The following is a 9,734-nucleotide window of genomic DNA, read 5'->3' on the forward strand; positions in this document are numbered from 1 at the left end:
GGCAGAAGCATGGCAGATGCAATATAATGTGGATAAATGCGAGGTTATCCACTTTGGTGTCAAAAACAGGAACGCAGATTATTATCTGAATGGCAATAGATTGGGAGAAGGGGAAGTGAAATGAGACCTGGGTGTCCTTGTGCACCAGTCGCTGAAGGTAAGCATGCAGGTGCAGCAGGCGGTTAAGAAGGCAAATGGTATGTTGGCCTTCGTAGCGAGAGGGTTCGAGTACAGGAACAAGGAAGTCTTGCCGCAGTTGTACAGGGCCTTGGTGAGACCACATCTTGAGTATTGTGTGCAGTTTTGGTCGCCTTATCTGAGGAAGGATGTTCTTGCCATGGAGGGAGTGCAGCGAAGATTCACCAGACTGATACCTGGGATGGCAGGAATGACGTATGGGGAGAGATTGGGTCGATTGGGCTTATACTCGCTGGAGTTTAGAAGAATGAGAGGGGATCTCATTGAAACTTATAAAATTCCAACAGGACTAGACAGACTAGATGCAGGAAGGATGTTCCCGATGGCCGGGGAGTCCAGAACCAGGGGTCACAGTCTAAGGATAAGGGGTAAGCCATTTAGGTCAGAGATGAGGAGGAATTTCTTCACCCAGAGAGTGGTGAACCTGTGGAATTCTCTACCACAGAAGGCAGTAGAGGCCAATTCATTAAATATATTCAAGAAGGAGTTAGATCTATTTCTTAAGGCTAAAGGGATCAAGGGATATGGAGAGAAGGCAGGGACAGGGTACTGAATTTGGATGATCAGCCATGATCTCATTGAATGGTGGAGCAGGCTCGAGGGGCCGAATGGCCTACTCCTTTCCTATCTTCTATGTATCTATGTAGCGTGGCCTGTAGCAGGGATTTGGGAAGAGCTTTGCAGGTGATTCAACTTGTTATTTTTTATAGAACTGAGCAGTGAGTTGAATACTCTCAGCGGGTGTAATTCTGAACTGCACATTCTTGTCATATGGCTGAAGAAAATTAATTGGGGTGGGTTTTAACGACACAAGGCCTAAAAAAACAAGTGTCCTGTAACATCACATGATGCAATGGTGATTTGTGTGATGTGAATGTTGTCATCACATTTCACGCTTATCAATGTAATAGCTAAAGTTTTACCAATCATACGAACATATGAAAATGGCAAGACGGGGGGAAAAAAAACCAGCTCCTATCTTCTATATTTCTATGTTTCTATGTAAGATAGCTGTGCTCCTCAAATTCTGCCTTCTTGAGCATCCCTGATAATAATCGCTCAACCATCAGTGGCCGTGCCTTCAGCTGCCCAGGCCCTAAGGTCTGGAACTCTCTCCCTAAACTTCTCTACCTCTCTTTTCTCCTTTAAGACGCTCCTTAAAACCTACCTCTTTGACCAAGCTTTTGGTCATCTGCCCTAATTTCTTTTGTGGCTCGGTGTCAATTTTGTGTCTTATAACACTCCTGTGAAGCACCTTGGGATCTTTTACTACGTTAAAGGCGCTATAAGCTGTTGTTGACATACCTTGTGCTGTGGCACAGGAGATCGACTCCTATAATACATCTGCATGTATTTCCTGTGTCAAATGTTACCATTATGAATTCCTATATCCACATTTATAATGGAAACTGTCTATGTAACCTTGTCATGTTGTAATTACACTCTTGCGGTATTGTAGCACCTCAGTTTTATTTCTCCCAGCTCCTCGACCTGGGAGATACATAAGACACTCCTATGAGATAACCATCTCCACTCCTCTGCTTCCCAAGTTCCTGTGCGTCTTGCTATTTAACTGTAAATAATAATTTACATTTGCGCACCTTGGTATAATTATCCCTTGCACTATAACCACACTTCACCTGAAGGTTACACTTGATCTTGACTCCCTGTGTGCAACACCATGGGAGATTAACTAGTATATATTATAAATTCTGGGGTGGAAAGTACCTTCACCACACGGACTGCAGCGGTTCAAGAAGGCAGCTCACCACCACCTTCTCAAGGGCAATTAAGGATGGGCAATAAATGCTGATATTGCCAGCGACACCCACATCCCAGGAACAAAATTTTAAAAGTACCTGGGGTCACCTAGGTTTAGTTTCCCAAACTCAAAAAATACATATGGCGTTATTAGCCTCCAATACTGTAATATATTAAAGGTGTGTTATTCATCTCTATATATTAGAATGTATGATACAGTATTCATCAAGCGATTGCACCTGATCATATACCACATGATTTTCAAAGCCACATGCTTTATGTTGGTTCTGCTTATGTGTGTGTGTGTGTGCGGGAGGAAGGGGTGTGTGTGTCCCATGGATGTTCTACTTGTATCACAGGCAAAAACATGACACATTAATTGTGGTTAATGTTTGGAATAGCCTGGAAAATAAAAATAAATGTGATACATAATATTTGGAGAAATTATCTACTGTAAATGACTAGTGATAACTAGAGTATAGTACAAAGTATAGTTAGATGCATATTGAGCCATAATAATTAATGCCATATTAATTAATATCTAGAAGGGGCCCACATATGGAAAGATTTTGACCAATATTTCTTGCTTGTGTCAGCCGTGGCTCACTTGGTAGTACCCTCTGAGTCAGAAGGTTGTGGGTTCAAGTCCCACTCCAGAGACTTGTGCACTAAAATCTAGGCTGACACTCCAGTGCAGTGCTAAGGGAGTGCTGCACTGTTGGAGGTGCCGTCTTTTGGATGAGATGTTAAACCGAGGCCCCGTCTGCCCTTTCAGGTGGATGTAAAAGATCCCATGGCACTATTTCGAAAAGAAGGGGAGTTATCCCAGTGTACTGCCCAATAATTATCCCTCAATCAGCATCATTAAAAAACAGATTCTCTGGTCATTATCACATTGCTGTTTGTGGGACCTTGCTGTGCGCAATTTGGCTGCCGCGTTTCCTACATTACAACAGTGACTACACTTCAAAAAAGTACTTAGTTGGCTGTAAAGCGCTTTGGGACGTCCGGTGGTCGTGAAGGGCGCTATAGAAATGCAAGTCTTTGTTTCTTTCTGCCAACAAAGAGATGTGAAGGTGCAATTGAATCAAAATGAATATTTAAACTATCTCAGTGGTTAATGCAAGACTGACTATTCCCATTCTCTTGGCATAAAGACATTCTTTACTTCACAGTATTTGGGGAATAATGTGAACAAGTGATTTTTTAATTTTGACTTAATTACTTTGACTTTGCTACTCCAGACCTCGGAGAACCAAATCCTCCAATGATGCTCTTGGCTGTAACTGAAGTGATGACAAACCAAAAAGCGTTAACAAAAATCCTTACTTGACTTTTGGAAAAGGCAGACATTGATCTTCCCAAGTATGGACATTTCCAAGAGTAGCTCACTGTCTGATGAAAGGAAAGAATTGTCGAAAGCGTGGTTATAATCCAATAAACCCTGCTAGATTGCTATGGCGACAATGACGTTTGATGGCTATTTACACTTCTGTTTATATTGTTTACAGATTGTCCGCTTTCAAAAGAAGCCAAAATGAAGGGCTTGGTTGAGAATCAAATATTTTAGATGGACTGAGGTGACAGATTGCTGCATAGAACAGACTGAGGATGACCATGAGTTCTGGTCCACCAGCATGCCCCTGCGTGACATTTCGTGAAGGAAACCAGAAGCCTGACAAGAAAAAAATCACTTCAGATATAGTGGAAATTTCCACAGCTTTAAACATTGCATAATTCTAAGGGTTTCTCTTACCGCTGTCTCCAAATTACACTCCCGCTTTTGATTTATTTCCCGGATCCACGCTATTCGCAATGTTATAGGACAGTAAGGCTTCTGTACAACTCCTGTTAATGTTGCTGTATGGCATGACGGGAAGGAAACACTCTGGAGCAGGATGGGTACCGCTGGCAAAACCCACCCACCCCCACAAGAAGTGTGATGCATTGTTTCAGCAATTCTAAACAAGCTGATCTGAGAGCCGTTACAACTCACCCATTGGGAACAACTGATGTTTGGCTGTACACTCAGGCTGAGATTCAGCCCCAAGGTCTTAGCATTGCATTCCAGTCACACACTCTACCGGAACTATGCTCTGAAGCCATCCTTCAGTGTTCACAAACAGAAGAACATGTGGAATGAGAAGAGGCCAGTTGGCCCGCAATGACCATGTACAGTTTACCGCACTAGGGACTCGCAACACTTCTCCCCGGCCCTGAAATATACTGCAATGAGGCTGGGCAGTTATCTAACCCTATAACCTGCATTAGACAACCTTGTTTCCTGCTCTTCACGGATCGGATCTCTGCAGTCCGGTGGTGTTCCCTGGGATATCAATAATCTCGAACACAATCTCCACATCTGCAGAGAAGTCATTTGGAAGGTTTTAAAAAAAAAATAGATTAAAGTGTGAGACTTATTAGTCGAGTAAAATAAGTATCCACAGATACCGGGGACATACACTTTCATACTGATGGGAGGGAGAGGGAAGAGGCTAAAAATGACCCAGATACACGAATCCCACCATGGCGATAAGACAATACTGGCATTTTTTCACTGTTGCAGGGCTGTGAAGCACATTTATGACAGATGGTCAGTAATAGTTACCAGCACCTCGGCGCTTTAAGATTGTTTCTCAAAAGAAACCTACCGTGAGTGTTAAAAAGACCGCGAGCAGCCGCTATTGGGTTTCTACCAGTATCGATGCCCTTGCAGTAACCGGGTGAATGACACATCTCAGCCCGGTGTTTCCAGCCTACCAACCGGTGGATGGGTCCCAGCCGCACACCAGTAGTTACACACGCTCCTTCACTTAGTTTTATTTTTGTAAGTAAAGAAATGTCACAGGAAGGCGAAGGTTACCTGGTCGGGATCCTGACTCGGAGGTAGCGATCTATAGCGATGGCCAGAAGCGCCAGGATCGAGCTTTGGGTCAGAACCAGGACGGTGCAGGAGAAGAGCAGGCAGCTGTAGAAGTGGGTCCGCAGCCCGATGCTGATGGTGATGGCCAAGGGGATGACCAAGGAGCCCACGGCGATGTCAGCCAGCGCCAGGGAGACGATGAAGCAGAACGTGGTGTCTCTCAGAGCCCGGTTGATCTTGACTGCCCAGCAGACCAGCACGTTGCCCAGGACAGAGGCCACCGCGATCAGCACCTCCACCCCGATGTAGATCGCCAGAGACGGGGAGATGGTCCCAGCTTCATCCACCCGAGGAGCCCTCATCCTGAATCCGCCCCAGTTCTGCGCTGGATGAAGAGGCACCAAGCTCTAAGTAATCTTTGGCCAAGTGTCACTGGCGGAGGTGTCTCTGCGCTCTCAGCACCGACCTCCCCTGGGCACAGTTTCGCTTTAAGAAAGCCGGCTACGGTCCAGTCTCCTGTATCTGGTCACGGGCGGAGGACGGCTCGCCTGCTGGTGATTTACGGCGCTCAGATTGTCACTGGCACCTCGCACTGTTAACTGGCCCGCTCCCAGCTCCACACTGACAAGATCTAAGCGAGCCTCTCACCCATCTCTCAGCACTCAGCAGCAGCGGGTCTTCTTGATATTTGTCAGCCGTTTCACAAAATATTTTTTTTAGCCATCACCTTCTATTTTATCGCACGTATACAATTGAAATGTCATTTACTACGGGAAAATCAGCTTCCTGCAACCACTGCCCGCAAAGTGCGGCTCCTTCTCAGCCTGATCAGTTTAGCTCAAGCCCTTGGCTTAGTCTGTGTCTTACAGTGTGTCTGTGTCCTAGTGTGTGTCTTAGTCTTAGTGTGTGTCTTAGTGTGTGTCTGTGTCTTGGTGTGTGTCTTAGTGTGTGTCTGTGTCCTAGTGTGTGTCTTAGTGTGTGTCTTTGTCTTAGTATGTGTCTTAGTGTGTGTCTGTGTCCTAGTGTGTGTCTTAGTGTGTGTCTTTGTCTTAGTGTGTGTCTTAGTGTGTGTCTGTGTCCTAGTGTGTGTCTTAGTGTGTGTCTTTGTCTTAGTGTGTGTCTTAGTGTGTGTCTGTGTCTTAGTGTGTGTCTTTGTCTTAGTGTGTGTCTTAGTGTGTGTCTGTGTCTTAGTGTGTGTCTTAGTGTATGCCTGTCTTACTTAGTGTGTGAGTGTGTGTTTGGGTTGTGAGTGTGTGTTTCGGTGGTGAGTGTGTGTTTGGGTGGTGAGTGTGTGCCTGTGTGGTGAGTGTGTGCCTGTGTGGTGAGTGTGTGCCTGTGTGGTGAGTGTGTGTTTGTGTTGTGAGTGTGTGTTTGTGTTGTAAGTGTGTGCTTGAGTTGTGACTGTGTGTTTGTGTTGTGAGTGTGTGCTTGAGTTGTGAGTGTGTGTTTGGGTTGTAAGTTTGTGCCTGTGTTGTGAGTGTGTGTTTGGGTGGTGAGTGTGTGCTTGAGTTGTGTGTGTTTGTGTTGTGAATGTGTGTTTGTGTTGTGAGTGTGTGCTTGTGTTGTGAGTGTGTACCTGTGTTGTGAGTGTGTGTTTGTATTGTGAATGTGTGTTTCTGCTGTGAGTGTGTGTTTGTGTTGTGAGTGTGTGTTTGTGTTGTGAATGTGTGTTTGTGTTGTGAGTGTGAGTTTGGGTGGCGAGTGTGTGTTTGGGTTGTGAGTGTGTGTTTGTGTTGTGAATGTGTGTTTGTGTTGTGAGTGTGTGCTTGTGTTGTAAGTGTGTGCTTGAGTTGTGAGTGTGTGTTTGAGTTGTGAGTGTGTGCTTGTGTTGTAAGTGTGTGCTTGAGTTGTGAGTGTGTGTTTGAGTTGTGAGTGTGTGTTTGGGTTGTGTGTGCCTGTGTTGTGAGTGTGTGTTTGTGTTGTAAGTGTGTGTTGTGAGTGTGTGTTTGGTTGGTGAGTGTGTGCTTGAGTTGTGAGTGTGTGTTTGGGTTGTGAGTATGTGCCTGTGTTGTGAGTGTGTGTTTGGGTTGTGAGTATGTGCCTGTGTTGTGAGTGTGTGTTTGGGTTGTGAGTGTGTGCCTGTGTTGTGAGTGTGTGTTTGGGTGGTGAGTGTGTGCTTGTGTTGTGAGTATGTGCTTGTGTTGTGAGTGTGTGTTTGGGTGGTGAGTGTGTGCTTGAGTTGTGAGTGTGTGTTTGGGTTGTGAGTGTGTGCCTGTGTTGTGAGTGTGTGTTTGGGTGGTGAGTGTGTGCTTGCGTTGTGAGTGTGTGCTTGTGTTGTGAGTGTGTGTTTAGGTGGTGAATGTGTGCTTGTGTTGTGAGTGTGTGCTTGTGTTGTGAGTGTGTGTTGTGAGTGTGTGCTTGTGTTGTGAATGTGTGTTTGGGTTGTGGGTGTGTGCTTGGGTTGTGAGTGTGTGCTTGTGTTGTGAGTGTGTGTTTGTGTTGTGAGTGTGTTTGTGTTGTTAGTGTGTGTTTGGGTTGTGAGTGTGTGCTTGGGTTGTGAGTGTGTGTTTGGGTTGTGAGTGTGTGTTTGGGTTGTGAGTGTGTGTTGTTGGTGTGTGCTTGTGTTGTGAATGTGTGTGTTGGGTTGTGAGTGTGTGCCTGTGTTGTGAGTGTGTGCCTGTGGTGTGAGTGTGTGTTGGGTGGTAATTTAAAGTCAGCAATGCTCACACTTCAATCCCAGTGGGGTGCTGTCCTGTCAGGGAACGTGAGGTTAAAGGAGTGCTCGCCACGTGTCCAGACTCAAATAGCTGTGGCACTGATTGGTCTTCAGTGTAACAGGCGCAATCTACAATCGAGAACAAACCTGGATCTGTGCTGTAAGCATTCATTTCCCGGAACCGAACGATGAGAAATACAAATCTAACACGGAAGTACGAAGTAAGGTTTTGTTTAAATGGAAATTGGTTTACGTATTTACAGATTTTGAACAGTGTGTGTGGAAAGGCAAAATTACATCGGCACTCTGGCGATACTTACTATATTTGCAGCCAAGACCTGTTTTATACAACATTTTCCTGCTTTCCCTTTAATTTATTTATTATGGTAATTATAACTCGAATTAAATACATTCTAGGACGCAGTATTGTCTTTGAAAAGTTAACAATTCTGAATAAATTAATAATAGTTGGACACCAATATGATAGAATGACTAGTCCTTACTACTTTTTCACGCAATAGCCGGGACAAGGAGTCCCTGTATGATAATCATATTACAAAAGAAAACGAAACCTAACACTGCTTTAAACGTCAGTACTTTTAATCTAAAGTTAGACACCACAAAGATGTGGGGACACGTGGTGTAATAGGCTGGAACAGCCGAGATTGACGGCATGAAAGTCCCTTCCGCCCAATAGTTGTACGGCTTCGATGTAAACGGAGTCTCAAATCAGATGTTAACGAGAACGAAGCGATATAGCACACACACACAAAACTTCCCTCAAATGAGCAACCTCATGTCAATTGTTCATTAATGATTAAAGGGTGACCCGGAAACCAGGAATTTCACACACATACCACGTTGGAGCAGCAGGGGGAACTCGTCTGTGATTGAGACAGACGGTGGAGATCCTTCGTCTCACCCACACTTATAACCTGACCCTGGATACAATCATGAGTGGGAAATGTTCTCTCTCCAGCACTGGCACCACAGACAGACAAGCAGAACATTTACTCTCCTCCCCACCGCTGATTTGAGAAACAATACATTGATATGTTGTCAAACTATGTAATCAAAAATATCATTGCCGCGCAACATCTTCCCACTTTTTGTAGCCACTGAAACACAATATGGTTTACTCTCCGGGAACAGATGATGATTTTTATTTACTGTTTCCTCCTGTCAGCCGACAGCAAAGCACAAAAACAGACAAACAGACTTCAAGCGATCTAAGGAGCTAAACGTTTAAATTATTCCACAACAACTGATATAAATATATTGCACAACAGTGAATCTCCCCATGGTAGCTGTTAATGTTGTTGCCATCATCATCCACACATCTAGAACCAGCTTTTGTTTCTTAACTTGTCCCATTACCTCTCTCCTTTTGCCTTGCACTCCTTTTGCCTTGCACTATCATCCCTTTTGTCTTTCAATCTCTCCTGCCTTCCATCCTATCACAGACCTTCCCTTTGTTCTTCCCTCCCCTCCCCCTTTCCCTGCCCCTGCTTAAAAATCTCTCCTCCCTAACCTTTCCCAGTTCTGACGTACGGTTCGACCCGAAACGTTGACTGTTTCTCTCTCCACGGTGCTGCCTGACCTGCTGATTGTTTCCAGCACTTTCTGTTGTTATTTCAGTGAATCTCCATTATCACTAAAGCCTGCAGGCATTCAGGGACAGGGCACCAGTATACGTTCCACAAGGGTTTCATCAAAATCATCTTAATGCAGTTGACAGAAGTGTATAATTCACACATTTCCCTTTACTGAATTTCTATTCCCTTCTCTTTCCCCTTCCAATAACATTATGTCTTGGAAGTATGATGACAGCAGATTGCCACAGTTAGGTTGCTTTAGTAGCACGGTGGCATAGTGGTTAGCACTGTTGCCTCACGGCGCCAGGGACCCGGGTTCAAATCCAGTCTCGGGTGACTGTCTGTGTGGAGTTTGCACATTCTCCCCGTGTTTGTGTGGGTTTCCTCCGGGTGCTCCGGTTTCCTCCCACAGTCCAAAGCTTTGCGGGTTAGGTTGATTGGCCATGATAAAAAAAATTGGCCCTTAGTGTTAGGGGGGATTAAATATGTGGGGTTACGGGGATAGGACTTGGGTGGGATGGCTGTCAGTGTAGGGACCGGGTGCTAGGGTTTGGATGATCAGCCATGATCTCGTTGAATGGTGGAGCAGGCTCGAAGGGCCGAATGGCCTACTCCTGCTCCTATCTTCTATGTTTCTATGTAGTCTGTGTGACAATGAGGC

General features: G+C 45.0%; 1 protein-coding gene across 1 annotated transcript in view; it reads right to left on the reverse strand.

Moving 5' to 3' along the window:
- The window catches only part of LOC147105269 (adenosine receptor A1-like), a 156,335-nt gene extending 150,872 nt beyond the window's left edge, over positions 1 to 5,463 (reverse strand). Inside the window, exon 1 of the mRNA XM_086011454.1 lies at positions 4,823 to 5,463. Coding sequence (XP_085867580.1) covers positions 4,823 to 5,184 — 362 coding nt within the window. The 5' untranslated portion in view covers positions 5,185 to 5,463. The remainder of the gene's footprint in view (positions 1 to 4,822) is intronic.
- Between the last annotated feature and the right edge of the window lie 4,271 nt (positions 5,464 to 9,734).

This window comes from Somniosus microcephalus, chromosome 18 (assembly GCF_052327205.1).
Source record: "Somniosus microcephalus isolate GS21.2 chromosome 18, FLI_Smic_1.0, whole genome shotgun sequence".
Taxonomy (NCBI): Eukaryota; Metazoa; Chordata; class Chondrichthyes; order Squaliformes; family Somniosidae; genus Somniosus; species Somniosus microcephalus.